Source organism: Perognathus longimembris, chromosome 2 (assembly GCF_023159225.1).
Source record: "Perognathus longimembris pacificus isolate PPM17 chromosome 2, ASM2315922v1, whole genome shotgun sequence".
Classification (NCBI taxonomy): Eukaryota; Metazoa; Chordata; class Mammalia; order Rodentia; family Heteromyidae; genus Perognathus; species Perognathus longimembris.
In genome coordinates, this window is record NC_063162.1 from 145,721,168 (window position 1) to 145,737,883 (window position 16,716).

General features: G+C 42.9%; 1 protein-coding gene across 1 annotated transcript; it reads left to right on the forward strand.

Annotated features, from left to right (window-relative positions):
• The first annotated feature begins 1,445 nt into the window (after window positions 1-1,445).
• On the forward strand, window positions 1,446-15,070 carry LOC125345677 (prolactin induced protein). The gene is made up of 4 exons (XM_048337727.1): window positions 1,446-1,540; window positions 3,767-3,878; window positions 14,557-14,671; window positions 14,946-15,070. The coding sequence occupies exons 1-4, from the start codon at window positions 1,446-1,448 to the stop codon at window positions 15,068-15,070; spliced, it is 447 nt and encodes a 148-aa protein (XP_048193684.1).
• Window positions 15,071-16,716: the final 1,646 nt, after the last annotated feature.

Below are 16,716 nucleotides of genomic sequence, written 5' to 3' on the forward strand. Positions count from 1 at the left end.
GTGTAGTGAGTCCATGCAAAGATAGGTTTGGAAGAGCATAATGCACACACAAATTTCTGGTAGTTATTTGGAGATAAGAATCACACAGACTTTCCTGCACAGGCTGGCTTTGAACCACAGTCAACTATGATCCTCAGATCTCAGCCTCTTGAGTAGCTAAGATTACAGGTGTGAGTCACTGGTGGCCAACTAATGTTTCACATTTAAATCAAACCGTAAACACCCAAGGGCCCTATAATCAAACACTGGGGTGGTCATCTTTTTCTCTGCCAACAGCCATTTGGCACTGATGTTTATACTGCTATGTAAAATACTCCTAGATACACTGAGTTTGGAGTCAATAGATTCAAGCTGTAGTGACCCCGGAAGGGCCAGATCACATGGTTTCATGGGTATTACACAGACTGAAGGCTGCACATCCCCCCTCCTGGTCCTCTCCACCTTCTCTTATTCTGTAGGCAACATTTTCCAATGATACCCTTGTGACCATATATTTAAAACGGTCTGGTTTGAGGATGTATTCCTATTTATAAGAATTTCTAGATTGAAGCCAGGAGCTGATGGCTTACACCTGTGATCCTAACTACAGAGAAGGCTAACATTTGAGGATCATGGTTCAAATCCAGCCGTGGCAGGAAAGTCTGCAAACGTCTTCTCTCCAATTAACCATCCAAAAGCCAGAAGCCGAACCATGGCTCATGTCATAGAGCACTAGCCTTGAGCAAAAAAAGAGCTTAAGGACAGCCCCTAGCCCCTGAGTTCAAATACAAGGGCTAAAGAAGAGAGTCTAGATTGAAATGTGACCTTACGCTGGAGACATTGGGGATTCGGAAGCACTGGACATCTGTAGGATTTACTGCTACCGGTGAAGGTTGGAAGGATCACAAATATCATTACGTCATCGGGCACTGGCCACATTTCATCTTCCAGAACAGCCCAGCTCTTCCTCCTTCTCTTACTGAATGGTGGTGGTGGTCTCTGAGATCCCTAATTATCCCAGTATTCCAGAACAATACACTCTCACAGCCTCTTCTCTTACATTTTACTCTAACATAATCAATAAATGTGCCAGCAAATCGGACACACAGCCTCCAGAGTCCACGGGAAGCAGACGACACAGCAGGATAGACAGGGTTGTAGTGACGGAAAGGAAAACATATCCAGAAGCCAAGGTAGGGCACTTTCTTTACCCAGCTCTAATACTGAGAAAACTATGAAAGGCAACTTCCCCAGACATTCACAATCTAGCAGAACTCTCATGTTTTTCTCCATTGGGAGTCACATAGAACTTCAGCTTAATGAGGAAAGATCCTGAGCAGGGGAAGTAATTGAATCATTCACTTCAGAAAGCAATCTGGCAGCTCTTGCACTTCCTTGACCGGCATATAAGAAGCAAGCTAAGCCCCAGACACTCTATTCTCCAGGACTTCAACGTCTCCTCTGCCATGAGCCGTCTCCAGCTCCTGCTCAGGGCCAGCCCTGCCGCCCTGCTCCTGATCCTGTGCCTGCAACTGGGTATCAGTGATGCCCAGGAAAACACGTGAGTCCCACCTTGCTCCTCTGCTCAGAAAATCGGCAAGGCCGCCACCCCTCCTCACCTGGAAACCTGTGTATCCCTGCCTGCAGATTTTTAACTTTACAGAACCCTGTTTCTACGTAGTCTCAGGGGCCTCACAGAACTGTAGAAGAATAAGGATTGTAGTGGACCGAAGTCATAAGTGAGTCTCGCTCCTAATGAATCATCAATCTCATTAAGATTTCTGTTCGGTATTATATACCTTCTCAGACCTTGAGAAGGTTAACAAGCTTGAGGGTTCCAGCAAGAGCTCTGTGTGGGGCAAGAGGGACTGGTGTTTGCCCTTTCTTCTGCAGTGCAGCTAGCCAAGCAGGCAACTTAGATGTTCTTCCTATCCTGAAGGTAGACTTGCACACTAGGACCTCTTAATCACACACACTGGGATAGGGTCACGGTCCATGGTAGACTTGCACACTAGGACCTCTAGATCACACACACTGGGATAATAGGGTCATGGTCCATGTTTGAAGGAAGCAGGGAAACTGGAGAAATGAAGGAGGAAAGGAAAGGAGGAGTCTGAGCAGAAACAGGCGTGCCTAGACTGTTGAGGGGATTTTTCTGGACAGCAGCAGGTCTTGAGTGCTGGTTTTCTGCATTCTGGAAAGGAGGTACTCCATGAGGTAGGGTCCATGTCCTGTCCTAGAGGAAACTACTTCAGAGATTTGATGTGCTGGTGGGAATAGAGGCAAGACTACACAGGCTCGAGTTCAGATCCAGAGGCCGCTCCTGGATACTCCTGAAGAAAGCAGGTGGTTAATCAGAGTGAGTTGCCATCCCAGCTCGTCCAGGGCTTTCTTCATTTTAGCAGTGAATGTCCTTTTCCAAACTACTATGTCCTTACTCTAGCCCAGCTGGTTCTGACAGTCCTAAACTCATTCACAAATGTAAGGGGGGGGGTGGGAGGAGTTGTGGACACTTAGCCCTGTCAGAGGCAGTGAGCATTTGAGCAATCTGTATGTGAAGTTGAATCTCCTTGAAACCTGGAGCTGTTTGGCCCTAAAAATTGGAGGCTATGAAGCACTGTGGCTGATGAAACTAAATTCCTTTATTTTCCACCCAGCACAAAAGGCCTTAGTGAAGTTACTTTTAAAATGGAAAGCCACAGCAATACTTACCAGACATTATGTTGGAAATGAACTTTACAACTTGCAGAGGGGGAGTCAGGAGGAAGGAAAATAGGAGAAAATGAGAGAGGGGGTAACACTGTTGGAAAAGAAATGTTCTCACAATTCCTTATGTAACTATAACCCCTCTGTGCATCACCTTTACAATTTAAAAAGAATGCATTTTGACTGATCATTCATTGTTAGTATTATTATTTTATCAGTTATGGGGTTTGAACACTAAGCTGGGCCCTGTCCCTGAGCTCTTCAGCTCAAGGCTGGTGCTCTACCACTTGAGCCACAGCACCACTTCCAGTTTTCTGGTGGTTAACTGGAGATAAGAGTCTCACAGACCTTCCTGCCTGGGCAGGCTTTGAACTGAGATCCTCAGATCTCAGCCTCCTGAGTAGCTAGGATGACAGGCGTGAGTCACTGGCGCCTGTCTTGACAGATAATTTTAAAATAAGGAAAGTCATTTTCCTGGACATGAATCTGCCTTCATGACCACAGAGGAAACATGAAACCATTTTTTTACTTCCATTTCCTTTTTTTGGCCAATCATGCCATTTGCACAAATCTAAGGAGGCTCAACCCAGTAAGGAAAGGAGGATGCTCTTCAAGGAAAGTACTTATAAACTCCTCCAGGGCACTGACATATGTAGTAGCTCAATGTGATTCTACAGATTTGAGAAACTCACCTAAGGATGATTTGAATCCTCCCATTCCATTCACTGCAAAAGCAGCAAACACTGTGAGATGGTCTTAGAAAAAGATGTAAAATTATACTTGTTTTTCCTTCTTATCTGATTTCAAAATTGATTTCTTTTGTCAATAAAAAGGTGGGGAGGGAAACATACTCGGTTTTACAGTGTCCCAGTTGCTTTTATCCAAAGCCAAATCCATACAAAGCATCCAACCCAACAAAATGGCGGGGGGCGGGGGAGGGGGGGACTCGGATGGTGAGCAGGTGGCTGAGGCCCAGTCGTCCTCCTCCCTTTGCAGCCCATGTTCCTCCTATAGCTCATGGTGCCTACCCTCTCCCATGGGCTGCTCTCTGGTCTCTCTTGCCCTGCTCTTCTCTTTGCAGAACCAATCGGAAAGCAATCATATTCAGTTTGGAAAGGCCACAAACAGCAAAACAAGGCGAAGAGGTGACTGTGGCACTTAGGCTTAAAACAGAACTGAGAGAATGCATGGTGGTAAGTGGGGCTTGGGGGCTGGGGGGACGGGGGGCTCGGGACAAATCTGACTACTTCATTACGCAAGGTACTGAGTTCATGTTGCGTGCTAATATTATCACAATAAGCTTAGGTTATGAAAATTAAATCCGGGTGCCAATGACTTATGCCTTTAATCTTAGTTGTTGTTGTTTTTTCAGAGGCTAGGATTGGGAGGACCACAGTACTAGGCTTTGGGAAAAATCTTATCAACAAAGAGCTGGACACAATGGCACACGCCTGCTACCCTAGCTACACAGACATCTATCATAGGCAGGGAGCACCCAGGTTCATGCTTGAGCAAAGAATGAAGTTGTATCTCAAAAACAATCATCAAAAAGGAGAGTGGCAGGGATGGTTGAGTGGTAAGGGTGGGGTGCTTGTCTACTAAGGATGAGGACCTAAGTCCAAACTCTAGTACTGCCAAAACTACTTAGGTTTTGTTACTCGAGCCTCTTCATGGCAGCTTGGGGAGGCGGACTATTCTTATTTTACAGATTTAAAATACAAACCTAGTCTAGAGTGGTCTAAGAGTGAAAGAAAAGCTGGCAGCTCACTGGAGGAGTTTCTTCAAAGTCCTGGCACAACTGATTCGGGATGGAGGGTTAAGAGAAAACACAGCAACTTCACACCATAGGTTGAGGAAGTGTGGTTGAAGAGGACTTGCAGGATGTAGTTTTAATTTTCTTGTATGCCAATCCTGGGAGAAAACACTACATAGCTCCACATGGCAGACTGAATTCAGGTCCTGAGTGCTTTCCCTGAACTCTTTTTTGCTCAAGGCTAGTGCTCTACCACCTGAGCCACAGCGCCACTTCTAGCTTTTTAGTGTTTAACTGGAGATAGAAGTCACATGAGCCTTCTTGCCCAAGTTTCTTACAGCAGCAATCTCTAGATCTCAGGTTCCTAAATAGCCAGAATTAGGGCATGAACCATCAGCACCTGACTCATTTTTTTCCTATTTATTGTCCAAGTGATGTACAGAGAGGTTACAGTTTCATACGTTAGGCCTTGGGTACATTTCTTGTAGTTTGTTACCACCTCCTTCATTCCCCCTCCCCCCGTTTCCCTCTTCCTCCTTGAGTTGTTCAGTTGGTTTATACCAAATGGTTTTGCAAGTATTGCTTTTGAAGTCATTTGTCTCTCAAATTTGATATTCCCTTTCATTTTCCTAGTTCTACTACCAGTATATTCAGTTTCCAGTGTACTCAGATAAGATACAGTGATAGTGCGGATACAACCACAGGAAGGGGATACAAAAGGATCATCAACAATAGAAGCTATGGTTTCACATGGCATGTTGAGAGTAATTACAACAGTGATATAACACTCGTTTCCATAACATGGAGTTCATTTCACTTAGCATCATCTTATGCATTCATAAGGACATAGCTATTAGGCTCTTGTGATCCTCTGCTGTGACTTGCCTAAACCTGTGCTAATTATTCCCTATGAGGGAGACCATAGAGTCCATGGTTCTTTGGGTCTGGCTCACTTCACTTAGTATAATTTTTTCCAAGTCCTTCCATTTCCTTACAAATGGGAACAATGTCATTCTTTCTGATAGAGGCATACAACTCCATTGTGTATATGTACCACATTTTCCTGATCTATTCGTCTACTAAGGGGCATCTGGGTTGGTTCCATATTTTAGCTATGAAAAATTGTGCTGTGATGAACAATGATGTGCTGGTGGCTTTAGTGTGTTCTTGTTTGTGGCCTTTTGGGTAGATGCCCAAAAGTGAGGCTGCTGGGTCATAGGGGAGCTCTATGTTTAGCCTTCTGAGGAATCTCCATACAGCTTTCCCCAGTGGCTGAACCAGTTTACATTCCCACCAACAAGGAAGTAGGGTTCCCTTTTGGCCACATCCCCTCCAACATTTATTATTGTTAGTTTTCTTGATAAAGGACATTCTTACTGGGGTGAGGTAGAATCTCAATGTTGTTTTGATTTGCATTTCTTTTATGGCCAGTGATGTAGAGCATTTTTTCATATGTCTCTTGGCCATTCTCATTTCCTCATCAGAGAAGTCTCTTTTTAAGTCTTTGGCCCACTTTTTGACGGGGCTGTTGGTTCTTTGCGGTTTTGTTTTGGAGGAATGTAATTTTTTTAGTTCTGCATATATTTTAGATATGAAGCCTTTGTCCATTGAATGGCCGGTAAAGATCTTTTCCCAATCTGTGGGCTTTCTGTTTATCTTGCGAGCTATGTCCTTTGCCCTGCAGAAGCTCTGCAGTTTGATGCAGTCCCATTTGTACAGCCTTTCTTTGATTTGTAGGATTTCTGGGTCTTTGTTAAGGAAGTTCCGTCCTGTGCCAAGGAGCCCAAGTGTTTCTCTTACTCCTTCTTTTAGTGTTTTCAGGGTATCTGTTTTTAATTTTGAGGTCTTTGACTCATTTGGAATTGATTTTGGTGCAGGGTGATATATAAGGATCTAGTTTTAGTTTGTTGCAGGTGTTGAACCAGTTTTGCCAGCACCATTTGTTAAAGAGGCTATCTTTCTTCCATCCTATTTTTTTAGCCCCTTTATCAAAGATTAAGTAGGCATAGATCTGTGGGTTCATTTCTGAGTCTTCAATTCTGTTCCATTGGTCTTCAGGCCTGTTCCGGTGCCAATACCAAGCTGTTTTTATTACTATAGCTTTATAATACAGCTTGAAGTTGGGTATTGTAATTCCTCCAGCACTGTTCTTTCTGCTTAGGATTGTTTTTGCTGTTCGTGGTCTTTTATTGTTCCATATGAATCTCTGGATTGCTTCCTCTATTTCATTAAAAAAAATGGTGTTGGGATATTAATGGGTATTGCATTGAATTTGTAGATAGCCTTTGGCAATATTGCCATTTTGACTATATCAATCTTCCCAATCCAGGAGCATGGGAAGTTTTTCCATTTCCTTAGTTCTGTCTTAATTTCGTTTTTCATGTTTTTAAAGTTCTCATCAAAGAGGTCTTTCACTTCTTTGGTTAAGGTTATTCCTAGGTATTTTATGTTTTTTGAGGTTATTGCAAAAGGAGTTGCTTTCCTGATTTTGGCCTCGGGCTTCGGGTCATTAGCATATATTTTTTGGTTTTTGAGGCTATTGCAAAAGGAGTTGCTTTCCTGATTTCAGCCTCGGTGTTTGGGTCATTAGCATATAGAAAAGCTATTGATTTTTGAGGGTTTATTTTATATCCTGCTACTTTGCCAAAGTTTTGGATCAGCTCTAGTAGCTTGGGAGCAGAGTCTATGGGATTCTTTAGGTACAGGACCATGTCATCTGCGAAGAGAGAAAATTTAACTTCATCTTTTCCTATTTGGATCCCCTTTATGTTTTCTTCTTGCCTAATTGCTCTGCCTAGGGATTCTAGTACTATGTTGAAGAAGAGGGGAGAGAGCGGACATTCCTGTCTTGCTCCTGATTTTAAAGGGAATGGCTTTAGCTTTTCATTGTTTAGAATTATGCTTGCTGTTAGTTTGTCATAGACTGCCTTTTTTATATTCAGGAGTGTTCCCTGGAATCTCAATTTTTCCAGGGCTTTTATCATAAATGGGTGCTGGATTTTATTGAACGCCTTTTCCGCATCCAGAGATATAACCATGTGATTCTTTACCTTGCTCCGGTTGATGTGGTGGATTACACTAATTGACTAGCGTATATTGAACCAACTTTGCATCCTGGGATGAATCCAGTTTGATCGTGGTGTATGATTTTTTTGATGACCTGTTGAAGTCGATTGGCCAGAATTTTGTTGAGAATTTTTGCATCAGTGTTCATCATGGAAATCCGTCTATAGTTCTCTTTCCATGATGAGTCCCTGCCTGGTTTTGGCATGAGGGTTATACTGGCTTCATAGAATGTGTTTTGTAGTGAACGTTCTCTTTCAATTTCATTGAAGAGTTTAAGAAATAGTGGTGTGAGTTCTGTTTTGAAGGCCTTGTAGAATTCTGCTGTGAATCCACCTGGACCTGGGCTTTTCTTGGATGGGAGATCACTTGTTGCCGTTTCTATTGCATTGCTGAATATGGGTCTGTTTATGTTGGGCTTGTTAGCCTCTCCCGGCTCGGGTACTTACTTCTTTCTTTCCACCCTCCCTTTCTCGCCCTCTCCCCTAGCCGTCCAACCCGCAGATAAGCTAGAGTGAGGCGGGGGAGTCAGCGCCAACCTGCGGTGCACATGGCCTGGCCGCAGATGTGTGCCCGCATCCTTACCGCTAGAAGTCTGACGTACACATGCCACGGGGTTAGCTTCTTAGAGCAAACTAACTTTATTGAGACAAGGACAACGGGAGATGATTCCGAGGGGAGGGGTTTGGCCAGGATGTCGATAGGCTGAAAGGTATCACCTGACCCCCAAGAGCTATCGTCACTCGAGGCGCCGAGCCAGGGCGGGGTTGGTAGGCGCCGGGCTGGCTAGAGGGTTGGGGGGCTGTTTGCCCAACCGGTTTCTCTGGATTCCGATCCAGAGGGGGTAGCCAGGCCGCATTCCCCAGGGCTGGGGGAGGGGCATCAAGCCCCTTCCATCAAGGCCAAAGATGGATCCCAACAGTTTAGAAGGTTTAAATCTTCATGGTTGAGTTTGGGGATATCAATTTTTTCTAGGAAGTCATCCATTCTTTCCAGGTTCTCGAATTTGTTGGCATAAAGGTTTGCAAAATAGTCCCTCATTGCGTTCTGAATTTTGGTTGTTTCTGTGGTGATGTTACCTATTCATCTCTGATCTTGTTTATTTGGGTGTGCTGCCTTCGTTTTTTCTTTTTTGTTTTTTTCAGGTTTGCTAGGGGGTCTGTCTATTTTGTTAATTTTTTCAAAAAGCCAACTCTTCGTTTTGTTGATTCTTCCAATGGTTTTTTTTTCTCTAAGTCATTTAATTCTGATTTGATTTTAATTATTTGCTTCCATCTATTGACTTGGGGTTTGGCTTGTTGTTCTCTTTTGAGATGCTTACGGTGCTTCCTTAAGTTATTGAGTTGCTGTTTCTCCAGTTTGTTGGTGTATGCACTCAGAGATACAAATTTTCCTCTGAGTATTGCCTTTGCTGTGTCCCAAAGGAGCTGGTACTTTGTGTACTCATCTTGGTTGAATTCCATAAACATTTGAATTTCTGTTCTAATTTCTTCAATGACCCACTGATGGTTCAGCAGTGTGTTGTTTTGTCTCCATGAATTGTAGGATTTTCTGTGGTGGCTATTTGAGTTGAGCTCTAATTTTATTCCATTGTGGTCTGAGAGAATGCAGGGAATGATTTTCATACTTTTGAATTTGTACAGATTTTCTTTGTGCCCTAAGATATGATCTATTTTGGAGAATGTTCCATGTGCTGCTGAAAAGAATGTGTATTCTGGTGTTGCTGGGTGGAATATTCTGTAGATGTCAGTTAAGTCTTGGTCTATGCAGTTGTTTAGTTCTGTGGTTTCTTTGTTCAGTTTTTAGCATGTTGATCTGTCTAGAGGTGATAGTGGAGTGTTAAAGACTCCAACTATCAATGTGTTTGGGTCTATGAGTGATTTTAGAGTCAGTAGTGTTTGTTGGATGAAGTTGGGTGCTCCTGTATTTGGTGTGTAGATATTTAGGATGGTTATATCCTCCTAGTCTAGAGTGGTCTAAGAGTGAAAGAAAAGCTGACAGCTCACTGGAGGAGTTTCTTCAAAGTCCTGGCACAAATGATTCGGGATGGAGGGTTAAGAGAAAACACAGCAACTTCACACCGTAGGTTGAGGATGTGTGGTTGAAGAGAACTTGCAGGATGTAGTTGTAATTTTCTTGTATGCCAATCCTGGGAGAAAACACTATATACCTCCACATGGCAGACTGAATTCAGGTCTTGAGTGCTCTCCCTGAACTCTTTTTTGCTGAAGGCTAGTGCTCTACCACCTGAGCCACAGCGCCACTTCTAGCTTTTTAGTGTTTAACTGGAGATAGAAGGCACATGAGCCTTCTTGCCCAAGTTTCTTACAGCAGCAATCCCTAGATCTCACGTTCCTAAATAGCTAGAATTAAAGGCATGAACAATCAGCACCTGGCTCATTTAAATATTTTTAAGGATATATTATTTGTTCATATAAGTCTAAAATTTGTTACACCTTACTTGACATTAATTAAAATGTTTTTACAAATGAATTTTGATAAAGTGTACTCTGATACTCACATTTATTTACTTCAGAATCAAAAGACAATAAGATTATACCAACAATTATGTTTGGAAATAAAGATTATATAACCCTTTAAGCTGTAGAAAACTTAAGCTAACTCACAATCTTTAACATTTTTGTCCAACTGACAATTTTAGAGGTCTCCTAAAGTCAGTTTTCTGAAACTGTTTTATATACAGCATGAAGTGCATATTACTAAATGAAAAACTGCCCTGCTGATTGACAATTAAAAATTCTGCTTCACCAAATTATCTAGTTGCAAATAGTGTTTTTAAAGTAAATGACCCAAGACTAGTCTTCTCTCAACAAGAGACTCTCCAAGATGTTCTGAGCAGCATTCCCACAGGGGAAATGCTGGACGTTGATATTTCAGGCTGGGGCTTACCTGTGCCGTTACCAGGTAAGCTTCCAGGATGGGCAGAACGCAGTGGCCTTAACCATGCTCAAGCAACCACCCTGACAAAGGCTAGATGCTCAATACTGTGTTAAGTACAATAATATTTCAAGATACTTGAATCTATAAAGTGATCGAGCTGTTTCAATTCTACTTGTGATTTCACACACACACACACACACACACACACACACACACACACACATATTCCTGATGCCACAGGGTTGCTTAATGACTTTCAGAACTGGAGCAATGCTAAATTTTAAACAAAGGGTGGAAAAATTAAGAAACAATTTATTATTTCCATCAGGACCCTCTAGGTTCACACTGAAATGGATATACTTTGGGTGATATGCAAGAATATACAAATGTATGTAACTGAAATAAGATAGATTCAAGGAAGAACTCAAATAGTGTAATTCCTGAAAAAGTCAAAATTCAACAAAATAAAAACCAAGAAATGGGTACTTGAAAGGGGTAGAGTGGGGACCAGGGAAGAGGAATAGATGAATGAAGAGGAGAAGGAGAAGGAGAGAGAAAGGAGAGAGATGGGCATGGATGTTGAAAGGGAGGACACTGATCCAAACGCACTGCATTCATAAACTGCTCTGTTAAATGGCAGTTGCTTTGCACAATGATTTTTTTAACTAAAAAAAACCTTGAAATCTTAAGTGGAAAAGGCCTCTGAAGTTAAAAATGAAAAGAATAACAACAAAAATTGGCCCTCAAGATTTTTTTTTTTGGCTGACCTAATTCCCAGGTTTGGTGGGGGTAAGTGTTTTCATCTTCCAATGGAGGCGAGAAAGAGTAGGAGATTTAATCATTAAAGATCACATATCTACCTGAGCACTGTGTCTGAGCTTTTGTGCTCAAGGCTAATACTCTACCACTGGAGCCACAGCTTCACTTCCAGCTTTCTAGGTGGCTAATTGGAGATAAAAGTCTCACAGACTTTATTACCAGGTTGGGTGTGAACCAAGAGCTTCAGCTCTCAGCCTCCTGAGTAGCTAGGATTACAGGCTTGAGCCACCGGTGGGGGAAAGGGAAGCATTTTTAACAACGTGAATCCCTGCTTCTCCTGTGTTGACACCTAAGGTGGAAGGGAAAGCAGATGAAGATTTCAGTGAAGAGAGTAGAGTCATCCCTGAATCTGGGTCACCACAGCTCGACACTTAAGTTTGGCCTCATGTTTCTGAATTTCCTTCCCTTTAAAAATAAACTCCTGCTGGGCACTGGTGGCTCACACCTATAATCCTAGTTACTCAGGAGGCTGAGCTCTGAGGATCATGCTTTGAAGACAGCCAGGCAGGAAAGTCTGTGAGACTCTTATCTCTAATTGACTATCAGAAAACTGGAAGTGGAGCTGTGGCTCAGAGTGGTAGAGTACTGGCCTTGAGCAAAAGAGCTCAGGGACAGTGCCCAGGCTCAAGTTCAAGCCCCACGACCAACCCCCAAAAATTAATTAAATAAATGAAACAATAAATTCTTGAGTATGTCTGTCAGAAATTCTTGGTTTGGGTATTATTCCCTTAGGAGCCTACTTTAGGTAGCTTGATTGTACAAGGCTGTTCCAATTCCTAAAGCCTCTTATCTCTGATTTTATCTGCAGATTTTACTCTGGAAAATTATTTGTTAAGTCCAAAGATATGAACAGTGTGAGACACAGAATTAACTAAAGTAAATTAAGAACTTTTGAAGTGTCTTTAAACATTCTCTGACTCATGAAAATGATGTCATCTTTGAATGTTCTACGTTACCAAAATCTGCCCATTTCTCTTTTTCACTCCTTGCTAATAATCTGCTAGTAGTAATTTCTATTACTAAATGAATTGGCCATTTTAGCAAGCTGATTTGTTTCTTGCTAAGGAAGGTCTGTTTGAGAGTGTGCTATCAAATACACGATCCATCTTTCATTTCCTTTTTGTTGTTGTTGTTGTTGTTGCCAGTCCTGAGGCTTGGACTCAGGGCCTGAGCACTGTCCCTGGCTTCCTTTTTGCTCAAGGCTAGCACTCTGCCACTTGAGCCACACTTCCACTTCCAGCCTTTTTTTTTCTGTTTATGTAGTGCTGAGGAATCGAACCCAGAGCTTCATGCATTCAAGGCAAACGCTCTACCGCTAAGCCATATTCCCAGCCCCCATCTTTCATTTTCATAAAGGGCAAACAAGGACTTTCAAAGATTCAATCTAGCAAATACTCTGCAATTGCAAGCTCCAACATTGTTAATATAGTTTCAATATCAGAAAAATAGAATTGTCTTCTGTGCAGCTTAAAAATGATCTACATTCCAAACTTTTATTTCAGAGATTGTTTTCTGTCCATACATTTCTTTATTTCTGGCCAATTTTTTTTTTTTTTTTTTTTTGCCAGTCCTGGGGCTTGGACTCAGGGCCTGAGCACTGTCCCTGGCTTCTTTTTGCTCAAGGCTAGCACTCTGCCACTTGAGCCACAGCGCCACTTCTGGCCATTTTCTGTATATGTGGTGCTGGGGAATCGAACCCAGGGCATCATGTATATGAGGCAGGCACTCTTGCCACTAGGCCATATCCCCAGCCCCATTTCTGGCCAATTTTATACCATAGTCTTTTTAGTTGTTTGTTTGGGTTTGTTTGTTTGTTGAGACAGAATTTCTCTCTGTAGCCCAGGTTGGCTTTGGATTCACAATCCCCCTGCTTCGGCTTCCTGACAGCTGGACATACGGAGGCATGTGCATGCCTGGCCTATCAGTCTTTTAATGTGAGCCAAAGATGGTGTACATGTGACCGAAGCATTTGGTTTTAGATGTGTACAAGGAAACCCAAGGAAAAAAAAAATAGGGCACCAATGCAGTTAGTAGTCAGGTACACAGGCTCTGGAATGTATCGGAATAGTTATTGTTGTGATAGTAGCGTTTTCTTTGTCGAATAAAAAACTGTCTCTGAGTTAGCCAAGGCTTCTTAAGTCTTGATCAATATGGAAGACAGTATTTGGGGTAGTTTCTCCATAGCTGAACTGCTTATCCTTCATTCTTCTTGAAAGCTTTGATGGACTTGCTTTTCATCAAGGTCAACTGAACAACGGTCACAAAAGGAACTTTGGGGAGTGGCCTCAGTTTCAACTAGTCTTGATCAGTTCTGAGTACCAGGTTGAGCGTCTGGGAGAGTTGATTTAAGCTCTAGCTTCTTAGTTTACCTGAAGGCAAATCTTTTGTTTGTTTTCTTTCTGAATATAAATGTACACTGATATGTCCTGTACGATGCCTTGTGAATAGCTGAGCAGTAGGACTTGACAGGTTTGTTTTCAATATTAAGTGGACAAGCAGGCACAGGACAGCATAGTGCTCCTGGGAACTGAGTTTCTTAAGTCAGCTTTGCCAAAGATGCAAAGATTTATGACATACGTTTATTTATTTTTTTTTTTTACCAACATCCCCTCCACCTTTACTCCATTATTGTCTTCAGGAGTCAATTACAGCCACTCTACACTCAAGTTTGAGTGAAGTGAACCTTTGACAAATGTCGGGCTCGGGTTGCCTTCCCTGGAGTGGAGATAGGAAGGGAAGGCGATCGGCCAGGACGCTGATAGGCTGGGAGCTTATCACATGATCCCCTCTTGAGCTAACATCACTGGAAAGCGCCACGCCAGGGAGAGACAGAGAGGCGCCTGGGCTGGTGAGAGAGTTGGGGGCTGGGTGCAAAGCCAGTTCTTCTGGTTCTGGACCCAGAGAACCGTAGCCTGCTTCCGCATTCCCCTAGGGCTGGGGGGAAGGGCGTCAAGTCCCCCATCAAGTCCAAAGGCTGGATCCCAACAGACAAATGTACACAATGTGATTCCCTCCCCTTGCTTATGACAGTTGTGTTTCCCTTGGGAAATGCACCCCCTTAGGGCGGGGAAACAGACCTCTCACTTTCTGGGCCATACTAACTGGTACGAAGCCACAGGCTCCCCTGGCTGGCCACACCAGGAAGAGTCCCACCTGTCTCATACTCACACCTGTCTGGAGGATATGAGGCTGACACTGACAGTGCGGGGTACACGCGATGACAGGACAAGAGTGCATTTCTCTGTACCTTTGGCCCACCTCCAGCCTATTCCTCTTTCGTCTTTCCTTTCCCTTTCCCTGGGTCAGACTAACACTGAGTCCTCTCTTTCCACCAGATTAAAGCTTACCTCATAAGTGATATCGCCTTTGAAGGCCAGTTCAACTATAAATATACCCGGTGCCTCTGTGAAGACAGTCCTGTAACCTATTTTTGGGACTTTACAGTCAACAGTAAGTGCAGGCCTTGTCTCAGCAAAGGACTCTACACCAAGGAGGGGAAAATAGAAACAGAAATACAGCAGCAGAGCCTCTTGATGAGAAGCTGGGCAGACAGGGGGCCCCACATGGACAGGACCAGGAATCCAAAATGAGGGGAGGTATTGCATGAGAAAAGCTAAGAAGTGAAAGAAATTTGTAAATTATTAAGGAAACCAAACCCCAGTAAGGCAGGAAAGGGGAGACCCTGCAATGTCTGAGAGATAACCTTTGTCCTCAACTCTTTCAGGAACTGCAACAATTAGAGTTATTGTTGATATTGTTAGAGAAAAGGGCATCTGCCCCGAAGATTTGGCAGTGGTGCCCATCTCCGCAAACCGATATTATCAAACATTCTCCTTGTATGTGGCGTAACGAAGCCCTCTTGCGTCCTTCCACGTCCATGTGGTTTCCTCCAAGTAAGCTTGGCTGATGTATCAGATGTGGATTATCAAATAAAATTCTTGCAAATGTCTCTGTGTTCTGCTGTGTCTTCTCTCTGAAATCTACCCTCAAAATCTCCCAAGGATCCTAAATTTCTAAAGCATTAATGTTCCAAAGAAACTTGATTATGGAGGTTTTATGGGTTCTCACCGCCCACTAGTATAGAGACAGAGAAAGAAATATGAAATAGAGGAACTATGTTTAGAGAAAATGTGTTCACTCAAATTGAGTGTGTGTGTATGTGTGTGCATGTACGTGTGTGTGTGTGCATATGTGCGTGCTTGAGTGCAAACTTTGGGACCAGGCACTGTCCCTGAGATTTTTAGTTCAAGGCTAATGCTCTATCACTTGAGCCACAGCTCCACTTCTGGCCCTTTGCTTTGCTTTCTTTTCTTTCTTTCGTGTATGTGTGTGTGTGTGTGTGTGTGTGTGTGTGTGTGTGTGTGTGTGTGTGTGTGCGCACTTAATTGGAGATAGGAGTCTCACAGACTGTCCTTCCCAGGCTGGCTTCAAACTGTGATCCTCAGACCTCAGCCTCCTGAGTAACTAGGATTACAGCCATGAGCCACCAGCACCTGATTTTAATCCAAAATTTAAGCCAAGAGAGCTGGAACCAGGACAGGCAGCTCAATCCCCCAGTGATTGGCCTTTCTCCCTCCTACTGCCCTACAGGACAGACAGTCAAGCCCCCCTCCCCCCAGTGATTGGCCTTTCTCCCTTCCTCCCTCCTATCACCCTACAGGAGATGCCCTAAAATTTCAGTAAGTGGGAATTTTCTGACTACAAAGCACCAAAGACAGAGAGTTGTTATGGACATCATGAACCAGAATGTTCCATCCTATTCTGCTGCTTCTTTCAACCAGTGATGAACAAGAGACAATGACCTTCAGGGACATTGAACGCCTGTATAGTTCTGCCCAAGAAGCTCATGCTTAAGAGGAGGCTATAAAGGAACAAAGGTTTTCCTAAGGAGCTTCATCAGAGAAAGTTTACCAGTGCTTCACGAAATACATAGAGGTGAACAATATTCGGGTAACTGGTACAACCAGAAGAACCCAAAGTGTGATATAGTGGCATGATCGAAGCTGGAGGGCTAGTAAAACATCAAGGTAAACTAGGAAAATCTCAGTGAATAAAAGATAAAAGACAAATGAATACCATAGAAACCACTTTATTGAAAGAGCAATGGGGTATCTGCTCAACTGTAATAGACTCAGGTAACGATGAGTGGAGAAGGAATAATTTTTGAAGACATACTGGCTTAGAATCTCCCAAAGCTGACAAAAGACATCAAATCACAAATATAAAAACTAGAACGTAAGTCAGAAAAATGTAGAGAAAAACCACATTGAGTACATCATAGTATATGACTACTGAAAACAGATAAAAGAACATGTTCCTTTTAGCCAGGAAAAAGGGGAGGGGGAAAAAACTCTATTTACTATTAAATAGTCCACAAAGAGATTCATAGCTGATTTGAAAATTCAAACAGTGGAAGTCCAAGAAAATAAGATGGCATCTACAAAATTCTATAGCAATCCAAAAATTTACATCAATAAACCATAAGCCAGACACAG

Coding starts and splice junctions, on each gene's coding strand:
- LOC125345677 (XM_048337727.1), top strand. CDS start 1,446: ATGAGCCGTCTCCAGCTCCTGCTCAGGGCCAGCCCTGCCGCCCTGCTC. Junction 3,879..14,556: donor AACTGAGAGAATGCATGGTG/GTAAGTGGGGCT, acceptor TCTTTCCACCAG/ATTAAAGCTTACCTCATAAG. Junction 14,672..14,945: donor TTGGGACTTTACAGTCAACA/GTAAGTGCAGGC, acceptor CAACTCTTTCAG/GAACTGCAACAATTAGAGTT.